This window comes from Piliocolobus tephrosceles, chromosome 9 (genome assembly GCF_002776525.5).
Source record: "Piliocolobus tephrosceles isolate RC106 chromosome 9, ASM277652v3, whole genome shotgun sequence".
In the NCBI taxonomy this organism is placed as follows: Eukaryota; Metazoa; Chordata; class Mammalia; order Primates; family Cercopithecidae; genus Piliocolobus; species Piliocolobus tephrosceles.
This window is the reverse complement of record NC_045442.1, coordinates 40,299,908-40,322,990: the sequence shown is the minus strand read 5'-3', so window position 1 is coordinate 40,322,990 and position 23,083 is coordinate 40,299,908. Positions and strand designations below refer to the sequence as shown.

Genomic DNA, 23,083 nt, shown 5'->3' with positions numbered 1-23,083 from the left:
CCTCCCAAGTAGCCGGGATTACAGGCACCCGCCACCACACCTGGCTACTTTTTGTATTTTTAGTATAGATGGGGTTTCATTATGTTGGCCAGGCTGGTCTCAAACTCCTGACTTTCAGTGATCCACCCACCTCAGCCTCCTAAAGTGCTGGGATTACAGATGTGACCCACCACACCTGGCAGACACGTGTTTTTGAGTACAGGGAAATGCTACCGGAGGTTCATAATGTTAATCATACACAACTGAGCAAAATTTATGTAAAATATTGGCTTAAGTTTGCATAAAATGGAAGAGAATTATGAAAAGAAAGTTCCTAAGCAAAGGAAAGAAAGGTGGCCCATAAACATGAAAAAATACTCAGCTTCACTAAGATAGTGAAAATTGAAATAACAACAGGATACTACTTATAATGTGTGGCAAATGTTATAAAGTGGGATGGATGGTGAATGTTTAGGCAAACAGGCTTCTCATATTTTTGTTGAAAATATGAATTTATAAAATCTTTTTGAAGGTTATAAAATTTCAGCAAAATTTTATATGCATTGAAACCTAGACCAAATGCAAGGATCTTCCCTACAGATAAACTTTCATAAACATACAAAAATGTATGTTTAAGGATGTTCACTGTTACATTGCTTATAAAAACCAACGACTCAAAACCAAAAGCACCTAAACGCCCAGAAAGAGGGGATTAAATGAATTAGAGTAGGTATATATAATAAAACATTCTGCAGCCATTTTTTACAAGCTCATAGATCTATATGCATTGATATAAAAAATGTCCAAGATACATTATTATGTGAAAAATACAAGCTATGAAACTGTGTGTACAACACAATTCTAATTAGGCAGGGAAAGAGGAAGTTATATACTTGTTTATGAACAGAAAACAGACATCAGTGGTTATCTTCGGGGAGTGGAATATGGATTGGGGAGAAGAATTACTTTTGATTTCCTTTAACACTGCTTGGATTTTTTAAAGACAGAAACATTTCATTTGTTACAATATTAAAAACTAGGCCAAACTTGGTGTCTCATGCCTATAATCCCAGCACTTTGTGAAGCTGAGGCTGGAGGACTGCTTGAAGCCAGGAATTCAAGACCTGCATGGGCAACATAATAAGAACCCATTTCTACAAAAAAATAAAAAATTATTCTGGCATGGTGGCATGTCCCTGTAGTCCCAGCTACCGCAGAGGCTGAGGCAGGAGGACTGCTTGAGCCCACGAATTTGAGGTTAGAGTGAGCTATGATCGCACCACTATGCTCCAGCCTGGGAAACAGAAAGAGCCCATCTCAAAAAACCCTCAAACAACAACAACAAAACCCTAGTTAGATAATAATAAAAATTTACCTAAAAAATTTGCACAATCCAAACTATATCATGTTTCAACATCTAGTTAAATAGGCCTCATTTCTATTCTAAAGAAAATACTTATTGTGGCACTTGTGTGGCTTAAGCTATAAGTGGAAGACTCTTCAGAACATAAGATGGAGCAGAGGAGAGGGTAAAGCCCAAGCCAGGTGGCTGCTGGGTTCCCCGCAGATCGCGATCAGAGGTGACAGAGTTTCTCTCCAGAGCAGGCCGCTCACCGCATCCGTGTAGGTGTCCTCGGCTGGCTTCCAATCTCCCCCGGGGTAGCGGCTCTCGTTCTGATAGACTTCATCAGTGAACTCTGTGTGACCCGCATCTGCTTCAGTCAGCAAGCTGCGGGGCGGGGAGGGCTCGAGTTACCCAAGGACACCGGGTAACTGGCAGCCTCAGCGATTGCCAACACTCAGGAAGCATCTACACCCTGGGAGTGGTACCACTTCCCTCCTCACTTTACCCCTGTTGGTTCTGACTCCAAATTCCTCTTTGTACTAATCGCTTTTGACATTCCTTTGAAGAAAGGGCCTGCTGGAACAATGTGACCTGAATCCTAGAGAACTCCTCACATTGGCAAGGTTGCTCCTTCTCAGTAACGAGGATGGGGTCTGGGAAAACAGTATTGTGGGCAGCTTCTTACAGAGACCACAGAGCCTTCCATGTTTCTGTTTCAGTTCGGGGCTGCTCAGCTTTTTCTCAATGAAACTCTTGGCTAACAGTTCACAAGAAAAGGGAGCTGTCCCCGCTATTTTTTAAAATAGAGTGGAGACAGTCTCATGAAGCCAAATGTGGCTTGCTAACACAAACTGAAGGGAGAAGTTTAAGTTTTCTGGAGAGTTCCCAGGTAGACAGCCAAACCAGGTCATTTAAGACTCCAAACTCCATTTGGGTATTTGGGAAATCCATACTGACCCTCTGCCATGTTAATTTTCCTTTTGGATTTGGAATTCTTTGGACAACCCACAGAGGAAAGTTACAGAGGCTCCAAGTTTGACTCAAGTCTTCTGCCAGGTAACCTACTCAAATGAGGGGTTTTTCCTTTATTGTTTCTGCATCTTTTCTCTGCTGTATTCTCCCCTAGAATCCAGCACAGGAAAGGAATCAAAAAACAAATAGTCCCAATCATTTATAGAAATTGGGCATCACTTCTCCGGGCCTCAAAAAAGGAGAGTAAAAGCCCTGGCTGCTGCCTCTAGGATTCCATCCAGCCCTGACATGCTTTGACCTTCTGCTTTTTCTGTCATAATTTCCCTATCCTTTCCCTGTCCTCACTAACCTTCCTTCCTTCCAGCCAATTCAAACCCCATTTTCCCTCCCCTCACTAATCTCCCCCAACTCCACCCAGAGCAAGCTGCCTGAATTGAAAGCAATCACAAGCAAGCAAGCATGTTTGAGTCTTAAGAGAGCAGTATTTTCGCTTCCCTCCCTCCCTCCCTAATGCCTACGCAATCACAGGAAATGAACAACAGAGAGACCAAACTCTAGCTGGAGGCCGTTAAAATTCAACTTCACAGGCTTCTTCCCTCCCAACTCAAAGATGCTGTCATAAGATGGCAAGAAGAGGGAATGCTGGTTCTAATGTTGTTGGCAACATTTAGAAAACAGGCTACAGTGTCCCCCAGACTCCAAGGGAACCATCTTTACCACCTTCTACTGTCTATTTTTTTTCTTTTTAATAACAGCTTTTGAGATGTAGTTCACATATATGGAATTCACCCACTTACAGTGAACCTCCTACTGCTTCTTGCAGACGTTCTGGCATAATAGTTGAGTACTGGTTTTGGTGCCCGTGCTAGACTTGGATTCTAGCCCCAACTGTATCATTGACAAGCTATGTGCCTTTGGACAAGTTATTTAATCTCTCTAGATCTCAGTTTCCTCATTTGTGAAGTGGAGATACTACTACTACTTGTTGGGAGATAATTCTCTGCAAGTCTCTTGTGTTTCTGCACATCTTGCGAGCTCAGGCACCGACTACCTTTGTTATGGGCTATCTTCTCAAAGATGTTTATATGGGGAACACTAAGATAGTGTCTCTCTGCACAGCAAAGGGCCAGCCTGCTTACTGCCCATTTTAAAAAATTCAAGTCCCCTAAGCTTAGAGCTCTCTCATAGAACTCAATCCACTGTGTGTACAAGTGTCATCTGGCCCTCTTCATGTTACTCTGTGGGAACTGGGGCATGAAGAAGTCGAGCAAATATCGATACTCTGGCATTGCTATTGCTGTGGGCAATAAAATTCTTTTATTCTAACCCAGGAGTCATGTGCCGGCATCTGTGAAACTGCCACGGGAGACCTTGTTTGCTTGCAAGCAGCGTCAAATCTCAGATCCTTCTTGCCACTGCCTCCCTTGTAGGGCTGTAGTAAAGATTAAATAAGATGATGCCAGTGCCCAGCACACTGCCTGACACAGTCAAGCATAGTAAGTTCTTAAAATGTTAGTTACCAGGTGCTTTTTATATTTGCCTGTCTTATGGTGGAACATCTTTCAACTTTCTATAAATTTCAATGAACTTAGTTTTGCTCAGTGGGTGTTACATAAATGTTATCAAGAATGATGATGGAGATATAATATATTTAGCAATTTCTAGAGAAAGATCTCATTGCTATCTTTTTTACTCAGAAAATGGACAACTTACCTTCTTTCAGGATCAACTATCCACTCTCCTTCCCATTCCCAGCCTTTTGGAGGCAGAAAAAATTCCCTCTTGAGTTTTATTTTTCCTGTGACATCAGAAAACTTATGACGTCCTACTAATCCAGAAGTGCCCCATTTTCCAAACATGAGAGCTTGATTTTCATACTATTAAAAAAGACATAAAATTGGAGAAATGCCATCAGAGAGCAAAAAATAAAGCTAGCACATACATTTTCAAGTTAATCGAGGACTTAGGCTAGACAACCACAGAAAACAGAATAAAGCTTTATGCTCAGAAGGTATGGACCTAATTTGAGCTGTTACTGATGATGCAACTTTGGATAAATCATTCACCTTTCTAAGACTCAGTGCTCTCATCTGAAAGCTGAGGATAACGCTACCTCTCCTATAGAGGCGTTCAGAGTTTAAACGTGCAAATGATTGTGAATGTGCTTTTTAAATAGCGATATAGCATCCTAATTGTTTCTATTATAATTTTGAATGGCTCAAGATAGTTCTGCGAACCGTATCTTTTAAATACCTATGAAAGTCCTCAGCTTATGAGTGAGCAGATTTTATAAAATTTATTTGTAAGTCTACTGCTGAGAACTTGGGGCACATTTCCCTGTAGAAACAATATACAATTAATGTTGCCCTTTCCCAAGCAGTCCACCAAAAAACCCATCTGAAACATGAAGGTCCTTTAGTACCCAGCCCTTACTGGACCTAAAAGTTATGAGCCTTAATTCCATCTGGAGTGTGGTGAGGAGACCAAGGCCTCTCTGGGAGGCAGGCTGAATGGCAATGGCAGACTCTGGCTTCTAAGACATTCCTTTCCAAGTTAGAATCTATTAATGTATGACGGTCTGCTCTTCATCATGGCAACCATGGAGAGGGTAGAGATTTGCCAGTGTGGTGGGTGTCCCTGTTTGGATCCAAACTAGAATTTCCAATTGTCTGCTGATGAATCCACTGAGAGGATTTGCATAAGCCATAGGAAAGTTTTTGGCTGAAGGAGAAAGGAGGAGATTTGAGTGGGGGCCTGATTAGAAAATTGGAATCAAGAGGACACAGTAGTGCCTATCTCAGATACTGGCTCTCAGCCTGGAGGGGAGATGCGCTTCAGGCAGAAAGTAAAGGAACTGTTATCCTAAGGGATCTTAGGGCTTGGGGTCACATGACATGGACACAGAATGGAGCGCAAGACCTTCCTGCTGTTCTGCTTGGAAGCCAGCATAGCTTTAGTAAAATCCAGGCAAAGACTTTGGCACGGACAAGAGGGTATCAGCAGCAGTGGAGATGGGAGCCTCAAGTGGCTTTGAGGGCTGTGGCTTTAGTCAGCAGGACTAGGGCAGGATAGTAAGAAGAAAGTACTCATGAGCAAGCACATGTGAAGCACCTCAAAGACTCCCAGAAATCTCGCTAGGAAATTTTGTAGAAAATTAAGTGCTAGTATTAGCACATGAAGGCAAGAGCCAATAAAGTTTCAATTATTATTATTAATGTGCCTCTGCTTGTACTCACAGGTGAGTCACACAGAACAACAGAAATGGGTGATCATCTCTCTATATGAGTTGAAACTCAGGCTTCACTCTATGCAGGGAAGGATCTGAAAATGGGAAAGAGTGGAAGGAAGGCCTGGGCTGGTTGATCATTGCTCAGGGCTGCTTTCTCCAGGTTTAGACCCAGCCACAGAGCTGGAGGGCAGGTGGATGCCAAGAACTCCTACAGGAAGGCAGGAATGAGCCTCTCCTTACATATGCCATGAAGCCCCCACTCCACACGATCCAGCTGGCTGGACATCAACATCCTCCACTCAGGGCCTCCCTCGTGGCCTCCAGCACACCCTCTATCTTCACTAGCACTTCCAAGCCTGAGTGCGAGGGCTTGTGTGTTTCTCACACATTCCACTGTTTCTTAAAGTGGTCCCCACTGTCGCCCCATGTTGGAATCACCGCTGGTGCTAATCCCTAACCTAAGCTACAGAATCAGAATCCCCCAGGGTGCCCCTGGAGTCTGCATGCTTAACAAGATACCCAGTTTTGCCATCATTGCAATAGACTGTGAGATCCTTGAGGACAAGGCTTGGCTTCTTCATCATCTTCAGCACCTGGCTACCTGGCTCAGTGCCTGGCACGAAGCCACCATTCCCTAAAAGCTTCGATGGACAGATGGATGGATGGAGGAATGAATGATTGGGTGGACAGTAGGATAAATTGTCATCATTTATTTATTCGTTCAATAAACATGTAGTGGGACCTATTATGTGCCAGGAACTGTTGAATTAATAAAAAGTAAAAATAAAAGATGGTCATGGGTTGTCTTGCCTAGCAAGCAGATCAGAGCCACAGTCCTGAACCAGCTGCCAGGCATAGCAGTGGGTAGCAGGAACAGATTTCTAGATTAGCTAAAATGATGACAGTCTTCTCCTCATTGATTTGAGCATGAAGGCCTATGTGTAGAGCGGCATTCATCTGAAAATTGTCAGAAGAGACCCACCAAATACATCTAGTAAATTTAAGTCAATAAGCACTTGAGTTAAAAATAGTATAAAAAATCAAAATAATTCTACTTTTAGCTGTAAACGTTTGTGAATATTGTTTTCATTGGTTTAATTGTAATGAGACTTTTCATTAACTAGGTGGATTTTAAGCTCAGTGAAGGTTTTACAAATTATCTCTATTGTTTTTGAGGTATTCAGGCAGCTTTTTTTTTGCCCCTGGACAAGCCTATCTGAGGCTTCCCTTAAGTGTGAAATGGGTCTTCAGGGGTTTTAAGACCCTCTACCCCAAGTAAGCTTATCAAGATGTGAACATCTCAAGAGTCCCCTCTCCTGGGTTGGTGTGTGTATGTGTATGTGTGTGTGTGTGTGTGTGTGTGTGTGTGCTCTACTTAGTGTTCCAGCATCAGGCACCAATAAGATTATTACAGAGTTCTAGTTTGGAGAGCTAGAAAGGCACCCATTTTCAGTACTGCTGGGAGCATTGCGGTGGAAGTCATCTAAGTCATCTCTTGGAATTATCACACAAAAGTGTTCATCACCATGATGTGTTCCGATGTTGACAATAAAACCTCAAGAGCATCTTCTCTTATCCCCTTAGGTTAAGGTCCCTTGGATAGGATTTTAGGGGATGGTAAGGAGGGCTGTGGTCATTTTTGGTATGTAAATGTTTTCCATAAAGGTGAAAAGTAAAAGTATCCCTCCCCCGACCAAAGAAGAAAAGATAGTGAATTATTAAAGGTACCATTTCAGCAAAGACGGTGAAAGTTCCTTCTGCGAAGCTGTTAAACTTCTTCTCCACAGCACTTAAGCCTAGCCAGATGTTCACCCGCAGCTCCACAGGCACCTTTGGCCCGTTGTTTTTCTCCTGTGGATACTGTGAGATGAACAATAGCATGTGATGTTACACTAGGCACAGCACGGACTGTGACATTATGTTAAAACCAAAAGCAGAGTGAACATCTAATCATTGCTCTCACCAGTCTAATTTTATGTTTGCTTCAGTTAAAACATTTCCAGATGACCCTACAGCAAAGATTAAAATCACAATTAAAGCAGATCTCAATGTGATCCATAGATTCCTACTGGTCCCTGAGACATTTTCCGGAGGTCCACAAGGTCAAAACAATTTTTCTAATAACACTAACATGGTATTTATCTTCTTTATTGTATTGGCACTTGCACGGGTGGTGCAGAAGCAACAGTGGAAAAAACTCCTGCACTGTAGCAGGAATCAAGGCAGGATTGCCAAACTGGACCTAGTGGTAACAGTAAAAGTAATAGTAATAATAACTGCAATCTCAGTAAAGAAACAAAAGTCCTATTTCACTAAAGAATGATCTTTTCCTTCTTTTCCCCTGCGCAAAAACATAAAAATAAAAGGATTCTGTTGATCAAGCAGTAAAGATTACTAATTTTTTTTTGAGACAGAGTCTCACTCTGTTGCTGGAGTACAGTGGCTCAATCTCGGCTCACTGCACCCTTGACCTCCCGGGCTCAAGCAATCCTCCCACCCCAGCTGCCAGAGTAGCTGGGATTACAGATGCATGCCACCATGCCTGGCTAATTTTTGTATTTTTTGTAGAGACGGGGGGTTCTTGCCATGTTGCCCAGTCGGGTCTTGAACTCCTGAACTCAAATGATCCGCCCACCTCAGCCTCCCAAAGTGCTGGACAAGATTACCAATCTTATTAAATCTCGACCCTTGAATACATGTCTTGTTGATATTTTGTGCGATGACATGGGAAGTAGACGCAAAGCACTTCTGCTGCATATTGGCATATGATGGTTGTCTTGAGAAAAAGCTCTTGTGCAATTTTTTGAGTTGTAAGTTGAACTAGATTTTTGAAAAATGAAATATCACTTTTAGTAAAACTACAATTTACAGGTAAACGTGGTTATTCCAATTTGAGTATGGGGCAGGCATTTTTTTTTTTTTTTTTTTAACATAAACAAAGGGAGCCTCTCACTCCAAGGAAAAGAACTCTTTATTTGTTGGTGATGACAAAATTCAAGCTTTCAAGTAAAATAATAGAGTGTTGGAAAACTTGAATCTGTAACAGTAAGTTTGATAGCTTCCCAACATACAAAGACTTTCTGATAAGTGATATTAACAAATGTGATTTTAAAGTGTGATTTTTTCAATATTGTTTGATAAAATGTGTCATAACTCAGTGATCTACATGACTCCATGAATTTTCCAAATGACTGTACATTATGTTACAAAATCATGCATGAATAAAAGAGTCATTCAAAGTCCAAGAAAGACCAAGGATTTTAATGTAGCTGAGTATGAAAAATTCATTGATATGGTTTCAGGTTTCACATTGCAATTAACCTTTTTAAAAGCTACCACTTGAGTTTGGTGTTATATCAAAGATGAATATTCATAATTATCTGAAAAGGTTATTACAATACTCCTCCCTTTTCCAACTACATATCTATGTGAGGCCAGATCCTCTTCATATACTTCAACCAAATAACTAATTCCATCAGCTTAAATGCACAAGAAGATGAGAGAATCCAGTTATGTTTCTGTTCAGCAAGACATTAAAGAAGTTTGCAAAAATGTAAAATAGTCTCACTCTGCTTTCTGATTTACTACACAAAATGTATTTTGTAAAAATACATAGTTTATGTTAACAATTATGTTAACATTTTAAATACATAATTAATGTAATTTATGTTAGTAATGGGTTATTATTATGGTTAAATCAATAAATATTTTAAAAATTTATCAGTTTTGATTTCTATTACAGTAAATATTGATAGGTATAACCCACATAAATCAAAGCTCTCTGGGGTCTTCAATCTTTTTTTTCTAAAATACAAAGGGATCTCAAGACCAAAAAAACTCATGAGTTAAACAGCTCCCTAAACTGTGTAATGAGTGTTAACAAAATCAATAAATATATAAAACATTCTCTTAAAAGCATTTTGCTGTTTATCCACTAACTTCTAAAACCTAACACAGAGAAGGTGCCTTTGTCTCCTCTCCCACCCCCTGTGAAGTTTTCTTTATTAATCAGTTTGCTTCCACCCACTGCTGAGGTCAATTATAATTGTGGTTCTATCTTAAGTAAAATTTATTCTACCAAGAGACACTTGAAAGAAGATAATCACTCTGATTCTATTTACACCCTCCTGATTAAAGAGCAATGAGTAAATTTATTAAAAGTTAGCAGAATCTCCTTGTTTGAAGAGAACACTCTCCCGACTCTGCCTTTTCTCTTCTTAGTTTGTTATTTCTGTGTCCCAAATCCAAAGAACTCCAGTTGGGGTTGGCCAGAGAGAAGATGTCAAAATATATGGATGGGAACTATTCTGATTTGTTTCCGGCCCTAGGTTCACCTTTGATTCCCCATATGCACACACAGAGTTCTTAATACGGGACCCTAGAATGGGCTTATGGGCTGTATAAAGCTCCTAAATTCTATGCAAAATATTAGCTGCACGTGCAGTGTGCATTTCCCTGGAGGAGATGGCCTGTGGTTTTCGTCAGGCAATTAAGTGGGCTATGACTCTAAAAATATTCAGAATATCTTCCCTAAAGTTACGATTGTCAAAAATGTTCACTTTGGTTCATCAAACTGAAATTGATTCAATCTATTGCCCATTTGGTTAGAGCAACAGATTCCATGGACCAGCTCTACCGCTTTCTCTTTCTTTCCCCAACATTCACTAGAATGAAAGGAAGAAAGGCACTGCCTTGCATGAGACATTAGAAGTGAAATATTCATGCCAGAAAGCAAAGCATTCACAATGCCATGTTTATATTAACGTCACAAAGACATCTAAGGAGGTGTCCTTGATTGAAAGCCAGCCAACCTCAGATCACACTCTCAGAATCATCACCCCAGAGGGAGGGACCAGAATGGGCTGGAATTGATCCCAAACACCCTCACCGTTCAATGATTAGCAAATGACATAAAGCAGCCCCTTCTCAGGAATACAGCTTTTGCATTTAGTGTGTTTCACGTGACACAGTGAAGACATGTACCTTCAGAAAGATGGTTTGGGTTTTCCCACAGTATTTTCCAGATGCATTCTCACCACTGGTGGAGTATAAGACCTGATGTGCGGGAATTCGTGCATAGGCCAGTCTCTTCTCTCCCCGGATCATCCAGATGATGATGTCAGGCATGCTGTTCTGTGGCTGGTCATGAGGATTGGATGGAAGAGGAAGCACAGTCATGGTTAGTCTAAATGGAGAGGGACTGAAGACCCTGCAGCCTGGACCCTCAGGTACTCATTTAGCAAAGAAATGCTGCGGTTAGGGCTCTGTCTCAAATTCCTGAGCTCCCATCTTCTAGGACCACACTGTGAGTTTGCAGGGCCGGGAGGCAGGCCAAAGGGAAGGGTGAGAAGCAGAGGCACAGCTTCACCTAGCAAAAGCCCCTCCTACTCTTCTCTGGGAGGTATCTTAGAAAAGATTCCATTTTATCTCAAACGTCATTTGAAGAAAGCTACCAGCGGCAGTCAAAGGGTTATAATTGCATATATTTTACAGGACACAGGGTCTCTGGCTCACCATCCAATATTTGCCAAATCTGAAATATTAATTTTGTTTTCAAACCTCTTTTTTTCTGATTATAAAGGAGATAATCCAGCTTCCAGGGCTGGATATTCAAACGTCCCCATTGGCACAGAGTGGTATAAAAAATTGCTTCTCCTAAGTCCACTATAAAACCCTGTGAAAGTACCAAAGCATACAAAGTAGAAAATTCAATTACCTGTAATCCTGTGTGCTTTTTCAAGTGTATTTCTACCCACAAATATGACTACCTACTTAACCCTCTGATTTCTGAGAGACAGGAAGAGAATTTAAAGTATATATATATATATATATGTATGTATGTGTGTATACACACACACACATATATATACACATATATATATACTTTAAGTTCTAGGGTACATGTGCACAACGTGCAGGTTTGTTACATAGGTATACATGTGCCGTGTTGGTGTGCTGCACCCATCAACTCGTCATTTACATTAGGTATTTCTCTTAATGCTATCCCTCCCCCAGTCCCCCACCCGCCGACAGGCCCCAGTGTGTGATGTTACTCGCCCTGTGTCCAAATGCTCTCATTGTTCAATTCCCACCTATGAGTGAGAACATGCAGTGTTTGGTTTTCTGTCCTTGTAATAGTTTGCTGAGAATTATGGTTTCCAGCTTCATCCACATCCCTGCAAAGGACATGTACTCATCCTTTTTATGGCTGCATAGTATTCCATGGTGTATATGTGCCACATTTTCTTAATCCAGTCTATCATTGATGGACATTTTTATACCCACCATCTTTTTAAAATCATCACACAACAAAGCTAACTAGTAAGCGCTATGTTTATCTCCATTTTACAGATGGGGAAACTGAGGCTCAGAGAGGTTGAATAACTTGCCCAATGTTATACATGGTAGAAGCAAGGTTCAAATTCAGGTCTTCCCAACCCCAGCCAAAGCTGACATTTTAATCCTCTGAACTACAAAGATCATTCAAAATATTCTCCAACAGTACCATGAAAATGATAATGATTTGTCCACTTTTGAAGACATTTCCAAGATCACCAACTCAAAATTATGCCCCTGCTCTGATTTCAATCACATTCATCACTAGCATCCTCAGCCCAGTTACTCATTGATTTTTACAATCTGTCAGATCTGCTCAATATCCAAGATAATGTAGTAGATTCTCTTTCCACCACCCTATTCTTGGTGCCATTTCACAGAGCCCTTCTCCCCTATCAGGTGACGTTCGTGTAGTTTAAAAGTCCTACCTCTTCAGTCAGCTGCATTAATTTATCAAGCCAGTCCTCAATTTCTGCCAGTGTGGACTTCACGTCTGTGGCTTCCGACCTCATCCTCACAGCCGCCTCATGTATCTGGGAGAGAAATCTGAATCGCAGCTTTCGGATCTGAGTATCGAGAACTGTGACGTTGGCTTTTCCTTCTGTGAGAGGCAATGTGTATCTAGAAAAAGGAAGAAAAAAAGAAACAGAGGATTTGAAGAATAACCTAATTTTAGGCTTCAGAATGGTCAATACATTTATGTTTGATTTCCATCTTGCAAACCACATCGACCTCCTAACTGAATCTATAAGCATTGCCTGGTTTACACTGGAGTTGAGTGCATCTGGCATTGCCAGAACAGACCTGCCAGTCTCTTAATGTTCATAAGGAATACAGGGAGATTAAAATCCAAAAGCTATTTTAGGCCTTCGGGTTTAACTTATGGCCCAAGGAGTCACTGGAAAGAAGATGGAAACAGTGGCAGCTGAGAGAAACTGGCTTTCCCTTCCTCTGCTTCCTATAATCATTTTACAGACTCCCAAAATGATGGAAGAAGGAGGGAGCTTAGAGACCATTTAGCTGAAGCATACTTAACTTAGGGAATCCTGGGCCTCTAAGCAGTCTGTGGGTAGGTCTTAGAAGGTCTGTGAAACTCTGGAACTTATAAAGAAAACTGTGTCTATCTGTGTCCACACGTAGTGTGATGTAATGATAAACATAGGCTTTGGAGCCAACAACCTGCGTACTAAGCGTGGCTCCATTCTTTACTAGTTCTATTGTCTTGACCGGTCACTTACTTCCTTGTCCTCCTATTTTCAAATGTGGGACATACTTTTTAGGGCTGTTGTGAGAAGGAAATGAGTTGCTGTATAGAAAGCATTTAGAACAGTTGCGTAGCAAAGTCTAAACAATGTTGCCGTCCTCATCATCATCTCGTTGTCATCTTTATCATCATCATCTCATCAGATTCTCAAAGGGGCCCATGAACTCCAGAAAGATGTATGAACCAGCTGTGGAGGCCAATCTCCATTCAATATGAGAAGTTGGATGTGTTGTGATGAGACCCCCAAGGGTTACTGAGAATGGCTGAGCTAGGGCCAGAATTAGCCTTCTGCTGCCAGGCCTTCCCTCTCACCATGGCATCTGGTGGACACAGGGTGAGGTTTTCGCCAGGTTCAGGAAGCTCTATTCACAGTGTCCCTACCTAGAATTTCCACTCACTTGAATTTCACCCAGCTTCCTCAGTGAAGAAAATCCTAGCATGACTTCCCTTAAACATTGAATTTCCTGTTACATAAAGTTTTAAAAGATTCCAATTTGATTCCTCAAAAATAGCTCATATCAGAAGTATAAATAGATGACTGTAAATCTTAAAATTCACAGACATTTTCTCCATGAAAATTATTACCAAATGTTTCTGTTTGATTTCTTAAATAACTATGGCATTGCACTTGAAGGGTTAATTCCCCAGAGTGAGACTTTGAGGCAAAAAGATATCTGGAAGCTGTTAGTTCAAAAGTCACACTTGGGGCCTTGGACAAATAGATGTTGACTGTGAAATATGTGGCAGGAAGAGGGGCTTGAGTTGTCAAACCCAGCTCTGGGCATCAGATATGTCATTTCACCTCTTTGGGCCTCTGTTTTCTCATTTACAAGATAAGAAGACTGAAGGACATGATCCCTTAGGACCCAGCTCTAACATTCGGAATTTAAACAAGCGCTCCAGCAGTACTTTGATTTCGGTTGCGTTTCAATTACTGGCTTTACCACTAGGAGGCACAAGAAGACAGGGTGACTTAGGGTGTTAGCCCAGTGTGGGGAATAAAGGCCTTTTTGCTTGTGGAAAGCATTCAATATGCTTTTCTTCCAGAACTTCCCTGTCCACTGCTTTATTAACCAATATTTAAAATGAGTTTGTAACGAATCACTTCCCCCTTTGATTTCCATATGCTAAAAGATCTGAGCTGTTTCTCCTCATCGGTTATGAAAGGTCCGCTGGTTCAAGTCAAATCTACTGGTTTCGCCTAACAGAGGCTTGGCCACAGTGTTCAACAGGCATTCAGTAAAAGAGCAAGTAAAAAGGCAGTTTCTAAAAATATGTTTATGAATTAGAGATATTGTTCTGAATGGCAAAATCGATGCTCCACCCCCAGATTCCATTCTCCGTAGAAGCCAGAAGTCACCCTTCTCCAGGGTGGGGGTCATCCTTGGGTTGATGAGAAGCAGAGGCTCAGGCTTGCTTCTTCCTCCCCTCCCCATCCCTTGCCTGAGGCTGCCTGGGATGTGCTTCCGGGAGTGGAGACTCAGCCTCCCTAGGCTACTTTAGAACTGGCACCAAATCAGAAAGTGGAGCTTTTCCTGGTGGTGATTCAGTCACTCCTCCCAGTGAGGGCTTTTTACGAAGTCTGAACAATTCAAAATCACTTCTTAGACAAACATTAGAAACAATTCCTCAGGCTTTACAGTCTTAGAATTTCAGGGAGGAGAGCCTGGATAAAAATTCTGAGATAGGTGTAAGATCACTGTACCTCGTGTCTTCTATAACTTCATCTATCAGCTTCAGCCACAATTCAGCCAGCTGGTTTGCAGGAATTTTACCTTGTATCCCTGATTTTAGAGCCTCTATATTTGTTTGCTGAAGAATTTGAAAAGAGAGGAAATAATTGATAATTGTTTATTATGCCATTATACCTTTTCATACAGTTTAACCTTTGAAATCATGTAAATATTGTTATATATTCAAAAAACAAATAAAACAAAACCAGCAAAGATAGGAGAGGGAACCCTAAAGTGGAATATAACCAGAAATAAAACAGACCTAATTCCATTTCAGATGAATAACATAATTACACTAAACTAACCCAAGTAACTTTTGGAACACAGTATTTTGACCATGTACTCTTTGTTAAAAGGCAAATAAAATAAAATAAAAAATAAAAAAATTTAAAAATTTAAAAAAAACCCATAAACATATTGAACTCTAATTAGTAGGCTTATTTTTCACAGTGGTTTACCTACAGATTTTAGGACTGAACCAAGGAGCAAATATATTGAGGATAACGAAGGCCAGATTTCTCACTGCTGGAGAAGAAAGTTAGAGATACAGAAACACGGAGGACTAGAATAAACCTCGTGGTACTGGACTGGAATTGGAAGTATCTTTGTGAAGTCATGGCTTTTAATATATTGATAGATATAGAAATAAATAGACGTGCGTGTGTGCAAGTTCGTTTGCCGAGAAGGCCTAGAAGCAATGATATTTCAGTAGTAGTGAGCACTCTATACCCAGATCTTGTTTCTAAAATGCTCTTCCCCACTCAAAGGAAACAGTTGCTTGGAGAAATGGCGATTTACGGACTGGGGCAGAGAAAGTACGAGATAAGCTCAGAACATGTGGTTCTATCCCATTGAGCACCTGCCAACAGAGAAGCTGAAGAAGGGCCTACCATGAGTATCAAAAATCCCAATCAGGGGATAGGGAAAGCCACCGTCCTGTCCGCATTAGGCAGCTTGGTCAGTGGAGGGAGCTGATAAGAAGAACCAGGGTGAAAACTGCTGAAGAGCATCTCAAACGCAGTTAGAACACAGGTGCAACTAATTCTCCACCAATGCCTTTGAGATGTACATTGCCTATCAACTGCAACTTTATTTTAGGGACAGTTATGATTAAGTCATTTTAAACCTATAGTTATCCTCCCAGATTGCCTTTATAATGTAAAATATTCCACATTTTGCCATAGAGTTTTAGATCAAATATACTCCTAAAACCCCATATGTTTTGGTCCAGCCCTGGTAGAGATTAGATCTTTAAAAAATTAATATTAACATAATTTGGAAACCAAAACACCAAAGCCAGATGGATTTTATCACTACCTGACAGGAGTAACTTGGTGTATATATATATATTTTTAGACAGAGTCTCACTCTGTCCAGGCTGGAGTGTAATGGCGCCCTCTTGGCTCACTGCAACCTTCGTCTCCCGGATTCAAGCGATTCTCCTGTCTAAGCCTCCCTAGTAGCTGGGATTACAGGCTCACATCACCATGCCCAGGTAATTTCTTTTGTATTTTTAGTAAAGATAGGGTTTCACCATGCTGACCAGGCTGGTCTCTGCCTCCTGACCTCAAATGATCGCCCACCTTGGTCTCCCAAAGTGCTGGGATTACTGGCTGAGCCACTGCACCTGGCCAAGTAACTTAGTATTTTTGCTTAATTAGAAATATCCCAAACATATCCCCTTCTCCTCGCCAATCTAGTTGACCAATGTCAACTAGACGAATAATCACAGATATCATATATATGCAGTTTGCACCAAAGGAAATCCCCAACCTCCAAACAAAAGAAGTTCCTCTAGTCTGCAGCAAGAGTGGAATGTGTCACACATTGGTTCCTCTAAGCTACCTCTTCCTGCAGTGGAGATTTCCACTGCAAAGTTCTCAGAGTTTCATATTGCTATTGGAATGAACCATTCTCCACACAAAAATTAAGGCAGAAACTATGAGTTCCTATTCCACCCCCACTCCTACCTTTTGCATCCTCCCCTCGTCCACAGTAAAAAAAATTTTATCTGGGCATATGCCTGCCCAGGCATAAGACTACATTTTCCACCTTCCTTGGAGTCACATGTGGCTGTATGACTGGATTCTGGCCAGTAGAAAGTGAGTAGAAATGAGGAGTATGACTTCTGCATCTTTCCCTTCAAGAGAAAGGCTGATGTCATCTTCTCTCCACTGTTTACCACCGCTCCCCTCAGGCTGGAGGGCAGATGTAGTAGTGAGTTGCCTCTACCATGCAGACAATGATAACTACTGAGTGATGGCAGAGCAACCCGGGGGTAAGAGCCTGGGTCCCCAATACCACTGAACCTCCATACTAACTTAGGACCATCTACCTCCACTTTTCCTAGAGACATTGCTCGTACCTTATTGATCACTGTATTGAGCACTGTTTTGTGTTATAGTGGCCTGGCCTGCATCCTAATACCTAATTCACCCTGCTTGGTGAAAAGGAAATGCAGAAAAAGAGAAACTTACCAGTCGTTCTGCCATAACTAGGAGAGTGTTCACCGCATCCAGGCGATGACTAATATCCTCCCAGTATGAAGTCAGGGTAACAACTGGCTTGGTGTGGGCCCAAGGCAAGTAATAATAGTAGTTCCCTGGTATAAAACATTGGGGGGTCAATGAACACTGAACACTTAAAATGACAGCATGTTTATTAAAGAGATGTGCAGACTGAGCTGCTGATTAATCCATAGGCTTAGGGAATAGCTTGAGGTGATCTGGTGCTTTAATTTGACTCAATTAAGCAATTGAAGACTAGGAAGCTCTTTTTCATTCAGTCTGTTCTGAAATTTTCTCTGAGACACCCTAGTAGACAGAGCACAGCAATCTCGGGATCGTTTAGTGATTCAGGGCCACACATCTGAACATCAAAGATGCTTTCCTAACATGGCAGCAGAAAATACAGACAACACAGGAAGCTAGACTGAACATGTTAGTCCCTAAAAATTGTTATTCTAAATAAATGTTTTTGTTGGAAGTGGGCAAAAGGAAAGAATTTCCTGTTATTTGAAAGCTTTAGCTGGCTACATAGGGTTTGGTACTAGAGCCTTACCATGATTAAGATTAGCTGATATTTTCTACGATGTCTTATATTTTAAAACTGATTGTACAAAAATTAAGTTAAAACTCTGGCAATGCTGTTGGGAAATTTGATCAGTATTCCTCTCTCCCTTCTCTGTACTCTCAATTTGTTGACAGTTTTATTGGAAATTCTCATACTTTGCTTTCTATTATGATTTATTTTTATAGACTAGAATGTAAGCTCCTTAAAATCAGGAATCATTTCTCACTCATCTTTGTTCAAATACAGCTATTTAATCCTCACATCAACTTCGGAGAAGACAAAGAAACTGAGGGTTAGAATTCAGTGATGCGGTTAAGGTCACAGGCTGGTGAGTGACAGAGTGAAAATCAGAAGCATGGTTTCCCAGTATCTGAGCCAGAGTCCCATTCATTTCAACTACTCCACCTAAGAAAGATTTGGGGCTTTGTAGGGGTAGAAGCTGCTTTGGGGGAGCTCAGTACTTAGCACAATGGCTACCTTGGGGTCTTACATGGCAAAACCAATGTTAAAGCTGGCTGGGGAGAGGGTGGCATTGGGGTTCAACCTCTGGCAATGGGACCTGCAATTTCTTGGGTTTGGTCACTCTTTAAGGTGCCTGAACCCCAACCATACTCTCTTCCTCATTCAACCTTTTCCTTTCCACTAACCACAGGCTGGGGAGAACAGTGCCAGAGGGAAGACAGTGCTTGCTTCCAGTCCCGTGGTGCACCCACTGTAAACGTGCAGAGGAGAAAACGGTTAGTGGCAATCTTACCATCAAATACAGCACGGCTGTATTGAGTTGTTGACGCCAAAGGTTTACAGGTGGTGTCAAATTTGTTGCCATAGTTCCCAATGCTGACTTCAAACTGAATGGCCTCACCAACATCTTGCAACATGGTGGCCGAATGAAACACGGCAGACAGGCTGTACTTCCGCCTTCGCTGGTATTTCTATAAAGTATGAGCAGACATAAGGTTCACTGAAAGGCCTTTTGTCCTTGTTTATATGTGGATTTCTAGCAGATGCAATTCTAAACCTAATAAGTAGTGCTGAATTAAATGACAGGGGAGAATGTTCTTGGACCCAGCAGTTCCTCTTGCGCTCATACAAGTGAGCAAAGATAGAAGCACTAGAATGTCCCTTGTGGCATTGACTGAAATGCAGGGAAAAAAATGAAAACAGTACACACATCTTTCAGTAGGCCACTTGTTAAACAAGTTATGTTACATCCATAAAATAGAATGAAAGTTCATAAAAAGACTTAAATAGATCCATATGTGCAACCATGACAAAAGAGTATTTTTTGGGCTGGGCGCAGTGGCTCATGCCTGTAATCCCAGCACTTTGGGAGCCCGAGGTGAGTGGATCAGTTGAGGTCAGGAGTTCAAGACCATCCTGGCCAACACGGTGAAACCCCGTCTCTACTAAAAATACAAAAATTAGCCGGGCATGGTGGTGCACACCTGTAATCCCAGCTACTTGGGAGGCTGAGGCACGAGAATCACTTGAACCTGGGAGACAGATTGCAGTGAGCCCAGATCGTGCCACTGCATCTAGCCTGGTTGACAGAGCAAGACTGCGTCTCAAAAAAAAAAAAAAAAAAAAGTATATTTTAAGTAAATCTATTAAATAGATATTTTAATATTGGCATATTCATAAAGAAGGTCTGGAGGAATATAACTCAAATTGTTAACAGCAGTTTTGTTGGAGAAGGTAGAGAGATTATGGCAAACTTTACTTTCTAACTTACACATTTTTAATGATTTTGAATGAAGTATTAATTTTCATTTTTCTTTTTTTTTTGAGGCAGAGTCTTGCGCTGTCACTAGGTTGGAGTGCAATGGCACAATCACGGCTCACTACAGCCTCAACCTCTTGGGGGCTCAAGTGATCCTCTGGCCTCAGCCTCCCAACTAGCTGCGACTACAGGTGTGTGCCACTGCACCCAGCTAAAGTATTAATTTTCTAATCACAAATAACAATAAAGATTTTAATGTCAGATATAAATAAAAATAGGGAAATAAGGTAAATTTATTTTAAATTGAAATGGAAATCAAACCTTCCTTTTCTTTTTTTTTTTCTGAGACAGTCTCACTCTGTCACTCAGGCTGAAGTGCGGTGGCGCAATCTTAGCTCACTGCAAGCTCCGCCTCCAGGTTCACGCCATTCTCCTGCCTCAGCCTCCCGAATAGCTGGGACTACAGGCACCCTCCACCGCACCTGGCTAATCTTTTGTATTTTTAGTAGAGACGGGGTTTCACTGTGTAAGCCAGGATGGTCTCGATCTCCTGACCTCGTGATCCGCCCTCCTCAGCCTCCCAAAATGCTGGGATTACAGGCATGAACCACCATGCCCAGCCCCAAACCTTCCTTTTTCTTTTTAAATTACTGGTTTACTGAGAGAGTCGTAGATAGGGTCAACAATAACCACACTGAGTACCTACCAGCCTACCAGAAATGACCATGAGCCCTTCAGGCCTTCCTTCATGGGCACATAAAATCTCTTGAGTCCATATCCTGCCCCAAATCCTTGCTCAGCTGGCATATCTCCTTCTTTATGAGACATATTCCCACAGATCTTCAGGCACTGTGCCTTCTTTTGTCAAAGAGCCATGCAATGGTTTAGGTTGCTATGTTTCATTATGTCCTGTGCATTCTGCCATGCAATACTATCCGCATCCTGTGTCTATTCTAGAACTCTGATGGTACCCAGTCTCTGCTTTTAATTATTTTGGGTATATACCCAGAAGTAGAATTTTTAATTCTTTTTTTTTTTTAAGACTGTGTCTCGCTCTTTCACCCTGGCTGGAGTACAGTGGTTCGATCTTGGCTCATTGCAACTTCTGCCTCCTGGGTTCAAGTGATTCTCCTGCCTCAGCCTCCCAAGTAGCTGGGATTACAGGCGTGTGTCACCACACCTGGCTAATTTTTGTATTTTTAGTAGACACGGGGTTTTGCCATGTTGGCCAGGCTGGTCTCTAATGCCTGACCTCGAGTGACCCGCCTGCCTCGGCCTCCCAAAGTGCTGGGCTTACAGGCATGAGCCACCGTGCCTGGCTGGAATTTTTAAATTTTTGAGGACTGTTTTAAGAACTTCTGACAGTGACTGAAGCTTGTGGTCTTAAAGAACCCCTGAACATCCTTCTATTACAGAGTCTCCATTATGGTTAAAGGAGTGTTTCACATGGTATAATAAAACCCTCCGGTAGGGTTTTGTCAAATCCCCTCTAGGCCTCAATCTTTCTAAAAAGTCTTCCTAAAACATTGGTTTGCAACCTGAGCTGTACATTGAATGATCTGAGGAAGCTTTAACCTGGGCATTGTGAGTCTAAAAGCCTCCCTAGCTTAGTCCACTGTCGCCTTGATAGAGGGGGATTAGGGGAGCATGCCACTTATCAAGAGTTCTGCTCAGCTACCCACAGCTAAGCCCCCTGGAATACTCGTGGTCCAGAATGATGTGGAAATTCTGGGTTTGAGCTTGAATTGTGTCAAAACGAAAAAGTAGGAAGTTATTTGGATTAGTCAGAACTAGATACAATATAACTTCTTCTTTGTAAACCAGCTAGCATGATAGGAGAAAAGGGAAGGAGCTAAAAATAGGAAACATAATTTGTGACCCGAGTCAGGGCCCAGGAGAAAATGGCCGGTATTTAAGCTGGAGCCATCTGTTAAGCCAGGGGCTGCACAGGATGGAGAAGGTTCATGGGGAGGCTCGGAGGTATGGTGGGAACTACAGGGATGATACTGCAGCTGGGCCGGCTCTGCCCTGCAGGCCTCCACATGGCCAGGATTCCATTAGAACTCTGTGGATGCTCTCATGCAGAGCTTGCAAAATGACCCCAGAATCCCTGAGAGGACCCTCCCTGGAGAGTCAGAGCCCTAAAAGCAATAGTTTGGGCTTCTGGCCATCAGCACAATTCCCAAAAGAGAGGGAATACACTGTGAGCAAGCTGCTGAAGACGGAGCAGCTCCCGGGATCACCAGGCAAGCCAAGACTCCAGGAGGAGCACCCCCACCATCTGCTCACCTGCCCCAAAGCCAGGCTACCCTCCAAGATTCAGGCAGCTGAGAATTCTGCTGCTCCCTCAGACCTTTCCTACTTCCTCTCTGCCCTCAGGGCACAAATAGGTAGAGCAGGGAAGGAACAACAAACACCATTCAGAGAAGAACAGAGTCTGGGACAAGACCTGCCTACAACATGATAAAATTAAAGAATATAAATTAGGCTGGGTGTGGTGGCTCACGCCTGTAATCCCAGCACTGGGGGGCCGAGGCGGGTGGATCACCTGAGGTCAGGAGTTCCAGACCAGCCTGGCCTACATGGTGAAACACCATCTCTACTAAAAATACAAAAAATTAGCTGGGCATGATGAGAAGTGCCAGTAATCCCAGCTACTCGGGAGGCTGAGGCAAGAAAATCACTTGAACCCAGGAGGTGGAGGTTTCAGTGAGCCAAGATCACACCATTGCACTCCAGTCTAGGCAACAAGAGTAAAACTCTGTCTCAGAAAAAAAAAAAAAAAAAAGAATATAAGTTGTAGTCTATTGGACTTAGGTGGGGTTAAGGGCCTTGGGACTCTCTTTCTGATCATCAGTGACTAGTACACTTTGTAGATAAGGTGGTATAAAGTTTCAGCAGTCGATTTCAAAAAGGAAGTGATTTCTGTCAAGCAAGATATCGATAAGAGCTAAGAGTTCTTGAAAGTGGCTGTGGACACACAAGGCATGGGACACTAAAGGTCAGTGACAAGGAGATCAGGTACAAGTGAACACTGCCCAGCATGCCACCTTCGGTGTGTCTACTAAAGGGAGCTGACACCTGATGGCGCAGCTGGAAGAAACTGAAGGTGCTATTTCTAGCAATATTTTTGAGCCCTTAATGTGGGCCAGGCCAATGAGAGCTCTCAAGGAGATTGTAGTTGAGTAGGAGAGAGAATGCAAGTGCATACAATGCTCCCAAAATACATTCAGTCACATCTAAGGAGACTGGCGAACGAGGAGCAGGGAGAAAGCGGTCCAACAACAGACTCTTGATCCTGGAGACCAAAAAAAAATGGGGTCCTTTAGTGGCAGGGCAGAGGTTCCAGAAGCCAGCAGGTATTAGAACAACACTGGGTTAGCAACACTTGATCTTCTATCTGCCTGATTCTTACTATGGAAGTGGCCAGGCT

The 23,083-nt window shown here is 42.1% G+C and overlaps 1 protein-coding gene across 2 annotated transcripts in view; it reads right to left on the bottom strand.

Moving 5' to 3' along the window:
- Positions 1-23,083, bottom strand: part of MYOF (myoferlin) — a 173,666-nt gene that overhangs the window by 55,854 nt on the left and 94,729 nt on the right. For both annotated transcript variants that reach the window (XM_023226269.1, XM_023226270.1), the window contains exons 20-27: positions 18,685-18,862; positions 17,336-17,460; positions 14,831-14,937; positions 12,290-12,482; positions 10,509-10,664; positions 7,254-7,385; positions 4,010-4,173; positions 1,594-1,708 (exon numbers count right to left, since the gene is read on the bottom strand). In XM_023226269.1, coding sequence (XP_023082037.1) covers positions 1,594-1,708; positions 4,010-4,173; positions 7,254-7,385; positions 10,509-10,664; positions 12,290-12,482; positions 14,831-14,937; positions 17,336-17,460; positions 18,685-18,862 — 1,170 coding nt within the window. The remainder of the gene's footprint in view (positions 1-1,593; positions 1,709-4,009; positions 4,174-7,253; positions 7,386-10,508; positions 10,665-12,289; positions 12,483-14,830; positions 14,938-17,335; positions 17,461-18,684; positions 18,863-23,083) is intronic.